The sequence below is a fragment of the Ammospiza caudacuta genome, chromosome 13 (genome assembly GCF_027887145.1).
Source record: "Ammospiza caudacuta isolate bAmmCau1 chromosome 13, bAmmCau1.pri, whole genome shotgun sequence".
NCBI lineage: Eukaryota > Metazoa > Chordata > Aves > Passeriformes > Passerellidae > Ammospiza > Ammospiza caudacuta.
In genome coordinates this window covers 14,119,127-14,131,814 of record NC_080605.1, presented here as the reverse complement: position 1 = coordinate 14,131,814, position 12,688 = coordinate 14,119,127, and the positions used below count along the sequence as shown (strand labels likewise).

Genomic DNA, 12,688 nt, shown 5'->3' with positions numbered 1-12,688 from the left:
TTCTTCTAGCACTCATTCATTAATGCTCCTCTGCCTCCTGGAGAAAGGCTTCCAGTCCTGCATATTTTCTTCATCTCATTTGTAGGTAGATATGCAAAAGTCCAATCTTCTTATGCTCCCAGAGAGCCCTTACAGTAGGTATGGTGAACAAAAATAGTTTTTTTCAAAGTTGTAAAGGCAGTAACATTGGGTTACCTGCACTGTAAGAAAGGACAAGGAAGAGCACACAATACTTCTCTACATTGTTCATTATTTAAAGTGGACCTGAGGCATTTGAAGTGATTTCTACCAAAAAACACTAGCACACATTTGTCAACATTTTCTTTTATCTGCCATAAATCCCCCCTAATGGTCTCAAGTCCCCATTGCTCTGAATAACTGACTCAGCTGGCAGTTTTGCCATATTACCATGTTCCCTCTTTTCCAAACACTTAACCTTTATTTTAAGCACTCAATTCAGCAGGGAAATAACTTCACAGGATGGCAAACTGACCCTCATTAGATAGAGCATTTGGTTCAGTATTTTGAGTTCCTTACATGAAAACTCATATCCTCTCCCCTCACTGAATCATAGGTGCACCACAGAAACTTTATGGATTTAGATGACAGAATCATGTACATTCTTCCAAGCAGTTTTAAGCTTTTTCTATTTGTAAGTTTTCCCAAGGAGTAGGAAAACTTTTGAAGACACAACATAAGTGAAATAGCACTAAAGCAAGTAAGAACTGGTGTTCCTGTCTCACTATCATCTTAGCTCTCCATGCCATTACTGATGTCCCCAGACCAGCATGACCAAATTGCAGGAGAAGAGAAGCAGCCCTTCTTTGCACCCGGACTTTAATTCCAGCTCTTCCACTCACTGTTCATAAATTCTTCCAGTATCTGAAGGGGTCCTACAGCAAAACCAGAGAGAGACTCTTTGTCAGGAACTGTGGTAGGACAGTATCAGGTAGTGATAGGACAAGGAATAATAGATAAACACTGAAAGAGGCGAAATTTAGGAAGACATCCTTTACTGTGACGGTGGTGAGGCTCTGGCACACGCTGCCCTGGGAGGCTGTGACTGTCCCATCCCTGCCACTGTTCATCATGCCAGGTTGGATAATGCCTTGAGCAACCTGGTCTAGCAGAAGGCATCCCTGCCCACGGCAGCAAGGGTGAAACTAGATAAGCTCTGAAGTCCCTTCCAACCCCCTAACATTCTATGAATTCCAAGGAACCAACCAGCAAACCCACGGTGGGGAAGAACAACCCCCACGCACAGAACTCGAAACAGACACCGAAGCACACACACATACACAAACCCGTTCTCCGGAAACCTTCCCAGACAAGCAGCTGCTGCTTCCTGAAGCACCAATACTGAACTTCACTTAAACACCAAACTCCCCTTGTAGAGCCGGGCTCGCCGCTGCCGCCAGCACACAAACCCGCTGGGCAGAGCGGAGCGGCCCCTCCTGGCGCCCCCTTACCGGCCCCGCCGCCTCAGCGCGGGTTATTGACAGCGGCAGCTTCGGGCAGCCGCGGCAGGGCCCACGAGGCGGCCCGGAGCGCTCACGGCCAGCCTCCCGCCGCAGCGGCCTGCACGGGCCACAGAGGAAGCCATGGGCGGGGGACAGCTGCCGGGAGCTCCGAATGCGGGGGGAGGCAGGCAGCGAGCACCGGAGGCGGGAAAGAAGCGGGGAAAGAGGCGGAGGAACGCCGAACCCCGGCCCGCCCGCACGGCGCCCTCACCTCACCTGCGCTCCGCGCCGCCCGCCGCGCCCGCCGTGCCCGCGCCGCGCGCCCCCATTGGCTGCCCGCTCGCCCTTTCCCGCGCTCCCATTGGCCGAGCGCCCGCGCGTCCCGGCTTCCCGCGCTTCTATTGGCCCAGCCGCCGCGCTCCGCAGCGTGCCGGTTCCCGCCCCCTCGCGAGAACAACTTTATTGAGGCGCTCGGAGGGGGGCGCGGAGCGAATGGGGGGGCGGCTGCCTCCGGAGGCTGAGGGTTCGAGGCTGCTTCCCGCCTGCTACCGCCGAAATGAGCGAAATAAGAGATCTACAGACGGAAATAACGTGCATGGAGTTGTTCGTCTCTATTTCCGCTCTCCCTTTTTAGTAAGCGCTGACTCTTGCTGGCAAACCTCGTCTGTGAGCTGATTCAGTGGGAGGTAAAATGAGGATGACGAATTCATGCCCGTTTTGCCTCCTATGGCCAAATACACAACAAACTCACAGCCAGCAGGTACTCACACCATCACCTGTACAATGGTGTCCTGGGGGTCTATAGGGATTCTCTGTGCTTGGTCCCGTTTGGGCACACACACGATGGCCCTAAAACCGATATTGCCAGTGACAAAGGATTTGTTGGGCAAAATCTGGGAACGGGGAATTTCATGGACCCACAAGGTGACAGCCTGCCTGTGTAAGAGATGATGCCTGGACCTTGCTACTGTTCTGAAACATCTCCCATCAAACCTTCAAAGCTGAACAGATTTTCCCATTAATACCGTCTCTATTTCCAAATTTCCCCTTGTAAAAAGCAGTTCCCAGACCAGAGGCAGCGCTGACATCGACTGTAGCTGTTCCTCCTAATCGGCAAGAGTGTGCAGGGGGTCAGGGTACACTCCTGCCTGTCGCTTCAGTTTGAGGGGAGCACTTGTCCCCGGCAGGATGCCCTGGTAGCAAAGATGCCTTGGTGGGACGTTTGTCCGGGTGTGATGGGTGCCCTGATGGGATGGGTGCCCTGGTAGGGCGGCCGTGCTACCCCAGCTCTCGCTGAGCCCTTCCAGGCTCCCGGGGCATCTTTCCAGAGCGGGGAGAGTCCTGGTGCGCCCGGGGCCGCGATGGGGGAACAGCCGTCCTGAGGGGCCGGGACCGGGAAGGGGCAGAGCCAGGCAGGGACCGAGGGGGGCGGGGACAGGCAGGGACAGGCAGGGAGCGGGGCCGGGCGGGCGGCGGCGGTGCGGGCAGGCAGGTGGCAGCAGATCCCCGTGCAAGGGCTCGGCGGCACCGGGAGCGGAGCCGCCCGGCAGAGCCGCTCCTGGGGCGGGACCCGGGTCCTCTGCACGGGGGACAAGGGGCGCTGTCCCCTCTGCGGGTGCCCGTCCCTCTACACTGAGCGCACAGGGCTCCTGTTCCCTTGCCCAGGATGCGCAGGGTGCTGTCCCCTCTACCCTCCGTCCTGGGTGCCCATGCCACGAGCACAGCATCCCATCTCTGTGCCAGGGGTTTTAGACTGGATGTTAGTCAAAATGCATCCCTGAAAGTGTTGTCAAGCACTGGAACAGGCTGCCCAGGAAAGCAGGGGAGTCACCAGCCCTGGAGCGATTTAAGGAACATGTACATGTGTCACTCGGCTTAGGGGCGGGCTTGGCAGCGCTGGGGTGTAGCTGAACTCATGACCTTAGAGGGGTTTTCCAACCTTTCCAACAATTCTGTGACTCTATTTCCCCCTGGCACTGGGTACATTTTCTCTCCGCCCCGGGTGCACGTCCCCTGAGGGCAGGGTGCTATTTCCCCTGTGCACACGTGCCTGTCACCTCTGCACCAGGTGTGTTTGCTCTGCTCTGGGTGCACGTCCCTTCTGCACTCAGCGCCTGTCCCCTCGGCACAGAGCGATGTCCCCTCTGCACACAGCGCCTGTCCCCTCGGCACAGAGCGATGTCCCCTCTGCACTCAGCGCCTGTCCCCTCGGCACAGAGCGATGTCCCCTCTGCACTCAGCGCCTGTCCCCTCGGCACAGAGCGATGTCCCCTCTGCACTCAGCGCCTGTCCCCTCGGCACAGAGCGATGTCCCCTCTGCACTCAGCGCCTGTCCCCTCGGCACAGAGGTTCCTGTCGTCTCCTCTGCATACAGCGCATCCCTCCTCTGCACAGGGCGCACATCCTTTCTGCAGGGGCACGTGTCCCTCCCGCACATGGTGTGTGTCAGCGCCACGCAGGGTCACGGACATCCACCATCCCCCTGGGATTCACACACAGCCACAAAAAGCAGAACGGAATGCAGCCCCATGGCAGCTGCAGGGCTGCTGGTCTGGGAGTGCACCCAGGACCCCCTGAATGCCATGGAGGGATCGTGGTCACCTCAAACCACCTCGGCAAACTGAGCTGGGCTTTTCTTGGCTGGGCTGGATAATGCACATCAGCGTCTTCTTGGATCAAGCAAAGGCTCCCCTCACCCTCCCACTATACAGAGCTGACCACAGGCAGAGAGCACTTCCTGCTTCATCAAAAAGTACCTTTTCTTTAAAATAGAAAATGCTCTTGAGGGGACCAGAAAGCCCCTGCACATCTCCCTGAGAGCAGCTACAGGCAAGGGCAGACACTGGATACATCCCTGACCAGCTCATTCTGCTGCTCCTGTGGCTTTCCTTGCCCCAGATCCCTCCTGGGAGACAGGAAAGGGCACCAGGGCTGGGGGTCTCTGCCAGACGGGCACAGGCAGAAGCAGGAGCAGGCAGGGCGCTGTGTGTGGCTGGCAGCAGCAGGGTGCAGGAGTGTGCCCACGTCCCACCCTGGCACGCTGCTGGGAGCGGTTGATGCCTGGGGCGCTTCCTGCCAGGGGAAGCCCCATCCGAGCCCGGCGTTGTTTGTGCTGCAGGATGCGGATTCTGGCCCCAGGGACTCTCTCTGCAGCCCCTCCGCTGCCGTGGCCGGGGTCGCAGCCCTGTTTCATATGGCTCCAGCGGCAGAGCCATGCCAGCCTTCTTTCCCAGCAAAGCATCTTCCCATGGGATTGTTTTCAGATGTATTTAGGGCAGGGCAGACCCTTAAAACCCATTTCCAGCTCTACACCTCTGTTGCAACAAGCAGCGCTGGGAGGCTGCTTAGGCAAAGACACACTGATGCAATAAGGCAGCACATTTAAAAGACAAATGGGTGCTGAGCTAGGTGTTGCTTTTCTCACTGGCAAAGCTGGATGCTGAGCAGTCTGGGCACCCTCTGGAGAGCCATGTGCTGAAGCCAGGCAGACTTTGAGCAACGGGTGAGCCTGGATCATCCTCAATGCCTGAAACATCCCTGGGAACTGGTATTGCCATGCTCCCACTGTGCACACAACCCACCTTGTGCCACCCAGCCTAACAGAAAGGACTGCATGGGTACCCAAGTGACCAGGTTTGCTGGGTTTTAAATTTATCTTGTCCCTGGTGCCTTGTCAGCAAGGTTTGCATGAGATTTTCCTGCCAGGCAGAGCTGTCCCATTGCCCAAAGAGGCACAAAAGGGGTGAGGGCAGCATGGCTGGGAACTTACATCTGTGGTGGGGCACACCCAGCAGACGTGTATGGGCAGGCAGGTGCATAAAAAGTGACTCTTCCACTTGGCAGAGACTTTCGGAAGCAAAACGCATCCCATGCATCTTCCCACAGCCCTCCCTCCCTCCCCCATCCCAGCAGCCACCCCAAATCCAGACAGCCAAGCCCTGCATTTGTGGCTATGGTTACCTGCCCTCCTGCACCTGGAGGTCTTTGCAGCTTTAAGCAAGGTGCTTCCCAAAAACAAGCTGGAAAAAAGTGCTTGGAGGTTTTGCCCACAGCAGGAGCCAGGCACTGTAGCTGCAGGTATTTGGCATGGGCAGGCTGCAGGGAAAGTGTCCCTTTGGGGATGGGTCTGCTCTGAAATGGGTTGGGGTTTGCAAAGCATGAGCTCTTGAGGAAGGGAGGTTTGTCCCCACTAGAATTTGTCCAAGTGCTCTCCAGCAGCAGCTCAGGGCAGGCATCTTGTCAACAGACATCACCCTCCCACCCACCTTGCTCGCTCCCACATGATCTTTCACTCAAAGGAAGCCCCTAACATGGTGCAGAGGCACCTGCCATGAGGCCAAGGAAAGGCTGGAGGGGACTAGAGCCCCTCGTTCCTTTGTTTGCCCACACCTCTGGGTGTGTCACCCATCACCCATCCTCCCTGGGAGACCAGCACCTTAAAGACGTCCACACCTACTCCACATGTAGGATGAGGTCCATCCCGTACCCTGTGAAGCTCCTTTTCTCCCTCAAGGAAGGTGCAGAGCCCTCTTAGGGAAGGACATGGGATGTTTGTGAGCAGCCTTCTCCCACCCCACAGCAACAATTCAACAATTCCCACACAGGTGTCCTAAGCAGCAAAAACGCTCAGCCTCCAACCCATCCCCACAGCAGCACTCATACCTCCAGAAAAACTCCTTTATTTCCATCCAGTTTCACCACTGGTACAGAAAATACAAAAGAAGAAAAACAAAACCAAAAAAATAGGCTTTTGTGTGCCCCCCACCCCCCGTCCCCGAAGCGTGCCGACTATTTACAGGCAGACCGAGTGGCTCAGTGGCAGCAGCTGCACTTGCTGCTTGTCGGCTCCTTGCACACGCAGCCCTTGGCGCAGTTGCTGCAGCTTGCGGGGCAGCAGGAGCAGCAACCTGGGGGGGACACAAGAGTTAGGAGGTAGGAGGAAGGGACTGGGGTTCTGTGAGGCAGGGGCACCCGATGGAGAGTGGGGAACACCACCTCTGCATGAGCAGGGCTAATGATCCCAATGGGTTGGAGTTTCCCATGAGGATCCCAATGGGCTGGAGGTCTCCATGAGGGTCTTACAGGGTGGAGGCAGCCCCTCAGAAGGGAGGGTGCGTGTGCATTGCAATGGGCCAGGGGAAGAGGGAAGGATCCCATAATGGTCGTACAGGGCAAGAGAGGGAGTGATGGGTTCTCCATAGAGAGTTTAACACGGTAAGAGGGGTTGTCTACAGGGTAAGAGCTGGGAAGTCCCCATTGGGTCCGACAGAGCAACAAAGAGCTCCCTTGTGGAACAGGAAGGTGTCCGTGGATCCCACAGGGCAGGGAGGGGTTCCCCTATGGAGCAGTGAGGTGCCCAGGGAGTCCCACAGTACAAGAAGTTTTCCCAATGGAGCAGAGAAGTGCCAACGGATGTCCCAAAACCAAGGCTGGGTCCCCCCTCCCTGAGCCCCGCACTCACTCTTGCGGCAGCTCCGGCAGCGGCAGTTCTTGCACTTGCAGGACCCTGCGCAGGAGCAGGAGTCACCTGGAGAGCGAGGGAAGGAGAGCGGGCTCAGCCGGGAGCCGGCCAGCCGGGAGCCAGACGGGAGGCGGCCGGGACACGACGGGGCACTTACCGGCGGCACACGTGCAGTCCTGGGGGTCCATGGCTCGGCTCGGTTTAGCTCAGTATAGCTCGGCTCGGTTCGGCTCGGTCCGGCGAAGGTAGCAGCGGTGCAGAGCAGCGCCGGCCGCCCGCTATTTATGGGGCAGGACGCGGGGCGGTGCTGGCGCTGCGCACGGTGCAGCGGGGCCGCCGGCATCGGGGCCGTGCTCACCGGGGGCGGTGCCGTGCCGTGCCGTGCTCAGCCCGGGGCCGTGCTCAGCGGGGGCCGGGCCATGCCGTGCTCACCCCGGGGCTGTGATCGCCCTCGGGCCGTGCTCACAGGGGGCGGTGCCGTGCCGTGCTGTGCCGTGCTCACCGGGGGCCGTGCTCACCCCGGGGCCGTGCTCACCCCGAGGCTGTGCCCGCCCTCGGGCCGTGCTCACCGGGGGCGGTGCCGTGCCGTGCTCACTCGCGGGCAGTGCGCACCCCGGGGCCGTGCTCTGCCCCCGGGCCGTGCTCACCGCGGAGCCGTGCCGTACCGTGCTGTGCTTACCCAGGTCACGGACCTGCCCCCCCACCCCCGCTCCCAGCCCGGTCCGGGAGGCCACCTACACCCCCCGTCCCCGGCAGGGTGCTGCGCTCCGGGGCACCGAGACGCTGGAATGCGCAGGGTGTGGGGGTAACAGCACTGGCACGGCACTGCCACCGCGTCCTGCACGCCTGGGACAGCGCCACGGGGCACCCTGAGGATGAGACTGTTTCAGCACCCCATGGAGAGTGGGATGGCCCTGGGCAGCCCCCGTGGGGCTGGAGTGCTCAGATGGCCTCCCAGGAGGGGTGAAGCACAGAACACCCTGAGTTGGAAGAGACCCAGAAGGATCATCGCATGCAGCTCCTGAACCTGCGCAGGACAACTCCAAAAAGCACGCCACGTCCTTGAGTGTGTTGTCCAAAAACTTCCTTAGCCTGGCTTGGTGCAGTGACCACTTCCTTGGGGAGTCTGTTCCAGGGCTCAACTACTTTCTGGGTAAAGAATATTTTCCTAATACCCAATCTAAACCTCCCTTGACAGAGTTTCATGCACTTCCTTCGAGTGAGCATGGGGATGCAGTGTGGCAGCTTGGCATTGCCAGCTAAGAGCTGCTGGGAATCACTTTCTCATAAACCCTCTGAGTTTTCCACCTCATCACAGGGTTTATGTGCCAACGGGCTTCCACCACCTCGCACATGCCCATGGCCAGTTCAGCATCCAGCATGGCAAACAGTGGCTGGGCCAGGGCCAGGCTGTCCCCACGCCTGCACCCCCTGCTCTCGGTGGTGTCACAGATGGGGCAAGCCTGGGTTCAGAGCTGATGCTGTAGCTGGGCCCATCCCCGTGGAGCCCGGGCCAGCGGGCTCTAGGACCAGGAGAGGCTCAGTGACCCGGGTGGCTGTGCCAGGAACGGCTCGTGCTTGTTTGCACGGGCACGGAGTTGTTTTTTTCCTGGCACTGTTTGCCAGCAGCAGTGAGGCGAAGCCAGCAGGCATTGCACACGCCACCGGCTGAGCGGGAAGGAGGAGAGGTGCAATAACCGAGCACGTGTGGTGTCACTGCACACAAACACGGGCTGGGAATTAACTTCCCTCCCTCCCGGACAGCCCCAGGGCTCCGGGAATGTGCTGCACCCGCGGGCCCCCCTCCAGCAGGGCGGGCTCTGCTGCACCCCTGCTTGAGGAAAAGAGAGCCTGACCTGCCAAAATGGGATCGTGCACCCCTGCACGGGGACGTTCCAAAGGTGAGGGGTGACTGTGCAGGGCCAAAGCTGCAGGGAAAGCAGGGGAATTCCCAGATTGCCAGGAATCCTGTGTATCATACATGGAGGGGCTGTGCTGAATCCTGGGACATGTTGTCCTGGCCCCACGTCACTGTGAGCGGGAAAAGGCAGCACAGCATTCCCACAAAACTGTAGGTGAAGCTGTGATGGGAAAAGAGCCTGGAAAATGCCTGATTTCCCAATCTGAGCATTTCCACTAAATAGTGAGGTCATCCCACAAGCAAAACAGGGAGGAATGAATGAGTATCCCCTGAGCCACGGGCTTGCTGAAAGGCTGTGCCAGACATCAATGGGGAGAGGAGAGCTCAGAGGGGTCTGCTGTATTATGGCTGGTATTCCAATTTCCCAGGGCACGGAGTAGTTAAACCTAAGCCTGTTCCCATGTAAGAGGAGTGCCATGGCCAACTCTGATTTTATAACAGTCATAAAGTGAGCAGCAGAGCTGCAGCTGCCCAACACGGGTCTCAGGGCTCAGAGTGGGGATGCTGGAACCTCTGTCTGCCCACCCTCCCTCTCTCCCCACCACTTCCCCTGAAGGCAGGGGACAGCATTTGACAGCTGCTCTCCATTATACTGCCATGGGGCACAGGGATGGGCACAGCACAGAGCCATGGGGCAGGACCACAGCAAACCCACAGGGGCCAGCAAAGCCGGACTGATTCTGTGAGCTTTGCTGCTTAAACCAGATGTTTGGTGATAAATCCCATTAGCAACCTCTCCTTCACTCTTGTTGTGAGCTCACCAGTGATGTTTCTGTATGGTTGGCTCTTACATCTCTCTGGGTTGGAAGGAATAAAGATAACCCCGCTCTTTGCAGCAGAGTTTAGTGTGATTGCTTCATGCCTGCCACGTCCTGCCCTGCCTAAATTCAGCTGACACAGGGGTGGCCTTTGCACCTGCCAGAAGTGTGGGGTGATGGTGACATGTCAGGGGATGCCCTGAGGGAGGAGCCCTCCTGGAGAAAAGGGATATCCCCCTAGGGATTGGCACCCTGAGCAGTCCCTGGGCAGGGGTGCCGTGCTGTAGGCTGTGCCAAATCCCTGGCTGAGTCCTGGTGGTGACTGGCTGGGTCAGGAAAGGTTTTTAACCTAAAAAGTGACCATGAACAGCTGCATTTGAGGCGTGTGGGGACAGGCAGCGCCTGTCGTGTTCCTGGGAAGCAGCAGGGTGGCACAGGGCACCTGGGGTGCAGTGTTCTGGCAGCAGCATGGCTGTGCTTCGGCAGAGCGAGCATCACAACCTGGCATGGGCATTGCAGGCAACACATCCCATTGTTAGTTTGCACCCTAGCATAGGCATCCCATCCCATTGTGGGCATTCCACCCCAGGCATTGCACCCCATCACATCCCATCACTGGAATCCTGGAATGGGCATTGCAAACCACAATGGGCATCACTCTCTGGTTTGGGCATCACATCCCATCACACGCACTGAACCCTATTGCAGGCAATGCACCCTTTTGTGGGGATCACACCCCATTGTGTGCACTGGACCCCACAGTGGAGAACCAGGTCACCTGAGCACCAGGTGACCAGGAGCACCCAGGAGAACCCAGCCAGACTGGCAGAGGTGGCAGAGGGATAAGCAATGTGGTTCTACCAGCCAGTTCAACTAAACTGCCAGCAGGAAAACTAAACCTGTTTCTCTGCCACCCCACCTGCCGTGGAAATATTCCCCCTGGAAATGGGCAGGGCTGGGGTGCTTATTACAGTGAAAGCTTGTAATAACGAGATGCTCATTAGCCCCGAGGAACTCTGGTTGGAGGAGACAGCATGGGATTTGCCCCTGGGCAACAAGAGGGTGGCGGGGAGCAGAAAATTCCCTTATTGTGTAGGGAAAGTGTTAAAACAAGAGTCAGAACTACTGGTAGGGAGAGCAGAGCCAAGAGTAGAAGACAGGAGCAAAAACAAGACGCAGGCTGTTTGCCATGACCTCCCACACACGCTGTCCTCCCGCTCCCCAGGGAAACTGCCGCACCCAACACAAGTGCCAAGCTCCAGGTGCACCTTTATATACATATCACTTTATTTAGATAGCTTATTACATGTCAAAGTGACAAACACTAAAGAAATCTGAACACATATATAAAAAAAAGACAACCGACATACACAATAAGGTTATTCTTCTTTGGCCCCCCCAGATGTGCAGCCAGGGGTCCCCTATTTGCAGCAGCTGCACTTGGCGGAGGGGGGCCCCTTGCAGACGCAGCCCTGTGCACACTTGGCACATCCAGCTGGGCAGCAGGAGCAGCAGCCTGTGGGAGACACAAAAAAAAAAAAAAAAAAAAAAAAAAAAAAAAAAAAAAAATTAAGGACGTTCTCAGCAGGTCAGGCTGGGGCTTGGGAGGTCTCACTGATTTGGAGACCTCCCATGTATTCATGTTGTTCCCTTTTAGCAGCATCCCTGCTCCTGGCAGTGTCTCCCACGGTGTTTGTGCAGGCAGGGCTGGCACTGAGAGGCAGGGGCAGAGTGTGGTACTGCCGGGGGTTCACCAGGATTGTCCCAGTCCCTCTCCTTGAAACCCTCGTGGCACACAGCTCTGCTGTGGGTGACAGCATCAGGAGCACCCAGAAGAAATCCCAGAGCTGGTTTCCTCCCCAACATCCCCTTGTGCTGAGCCTGAGGTGCTATCGAGGGGAATAGCTCAGGTTCAGGTGGTAGTGAGTGATTGTATTGCCTGGAGAGGGGGTGGGATTCACACTGTGCTCCTTTGGGGGCACAAAAACCTTATGTGAGGAATAAACTCACCACTGGCAATGCTAAGACTAATTTGATTCAGTGCATACACGGATGTGTAGTGAAAACCCTCTTGAGTGTTTCTGCTCCCCGCCCCGGGGGCTCTTACCTTTTTTGCACGATGTACATTTGCAGTTTTTGCATTTACAGTTGTCCCCGCAGGTGCAGGTGCCACCTAAAACGGAGGAAAGGAGAAAAAGAGGTTGAGAAGAGGTGGTGGGAGGGGATACCAACAACGCAGAGATCCGCGGGGAGCAGCGCTGCCTGCCCTCCGAGCATCCTCTGATGCTTCAGCCTTGATCAGAGGTGAGGTCGGGCCATTCCCAGCCGCTTTCCAGCGAGATACTCCCAGTGTGACACCGCAGTGCTGGGAGAGGGCTTCAGCTGCTGGCCCAGCCCGTACGAGAGCGAACACGGGAATGGCGGGGGAGGCCGGCGGGCGGGAGTGCTGCTGTTCCCGCCGGGATGCTGCGGCTCCCGCTGCCCCTGCGATGGAAGGAAGCGCTGCCTTACCTGTGGCACAAGGGCAATCCTGGGAGTCCATGTCTGCCTGGGCTGGGTGCCGGCTGTCGGACGCGTCGGGCGGCGGGAGGAAGCTTTGGCAGGACTCGCAGCCGCCTCCTATTTATCCTTGGGCAGCCGAGAGCGAGTGCAAAACCTCCGCCCCTGCAGCCTGCGCACGGCTCAGCCCGGCGCTGCCCCGGGCGCTGCTGATTCACGGCCGGGCGGCGCAGCGTGACCCGGGGCTCCCGGCAGAGCCAGGGACGGGGGGACCACCCCTCTCTGCTGGGGTGTAGGAAGGGGTGCAGAGAACGGCCACAGCTCATCGCACAGGTGACACCTGTCTCAGGAGTGCTGCTGCACTCCATGGGGATGAGGGTCTGCGCCCAGGGAGCCCCCACAGTCCAGCCATTGACTGATTGATTGATTGATTGACTGATACCAAAATCAAACTACCAATCTGATTTGGGGGATACATTAATCCAGGAAGTGACACCACTGCTAGGAAATCTCAGTCCCCTCCTCTCAGAGCTGGCACGGTGGGGTGATGGGGAGCTGGCACCATGAGGTGACAGGGATTCAGTCCCTG

The 12,688-nt window shown here is 57.7% G+C and overlaps 2 protein-coding genes across 2 annotated transcripts in view; both read right to left on the bottom strand.

Moving 5' to 3' along the window:
* NUP93 (nucleoporin 93) overlaps nucleotides 1-1,744 on the bottom strand; it is a 78,567-nt gene extending 76,823 nt beyond the window's left edge. The window contains exon 1 of the mRNA XM_058813449.1: nucleotides 1,737-1,744. The gene's annotated coding sequence lies outside the window, so the exon portion shown is untranslated. The remainder of the gene's footprint in view (nucleotides 1-1,736) is intronic.
* A 9,121-nt stretch (nucleotides 1,745-10,865) lies between these two features.
* On the bottom strand, nucleotides 10,866-12,256 carry LOC131563660 (metallothionein-1). Its single transcript, XM_058813774.1, has 3 exons — nucleotides 12,112-12,256; nucleotides 11,708-11,773; nucleotides 10,866-11,116 (listed from the first exon to the last, which is right to left on the bottom strand). Exons 1-3 carry the CDS (start codon nucleotides 12,140-12,142, stop codon nucleotides 11,022-11,024), a joined length of 192 nt encoding a protein of 63 aa, XP_058669757.1. The 5' UTR covers nucleotides 12,143-12,256; the 3' UTR covers nucleotides 10,866-11,021.
* Nucleotides 12,257-12,688: the final 432 nt, after the last annotated feature.

Excerpts from the sequence above, each read along its gene's own strand:
- LOC131563660 (XM_058813774.1), bottom strand. The coding sequence starts at position 12,142 with ATGGACTCCCAGGATTGCCCTTGTGCCACAG. Across the intron at positions 11,774-12,111 it reads GGATTGCCCTTGTGCCACAG|GTGGCACCTGCACCTGCGGG; the intron begins GTAAGGCAGCGC and ends CCTCCGTTTTAG. Across the intron at positions 11,117-11,707 it reads ATGTACATCGTGCAAAAAAG|GCTGCTGCTCCTGCTGCCCA; the intron begins GTAAGAGCCCCC and ends TGTCTCCCACAG.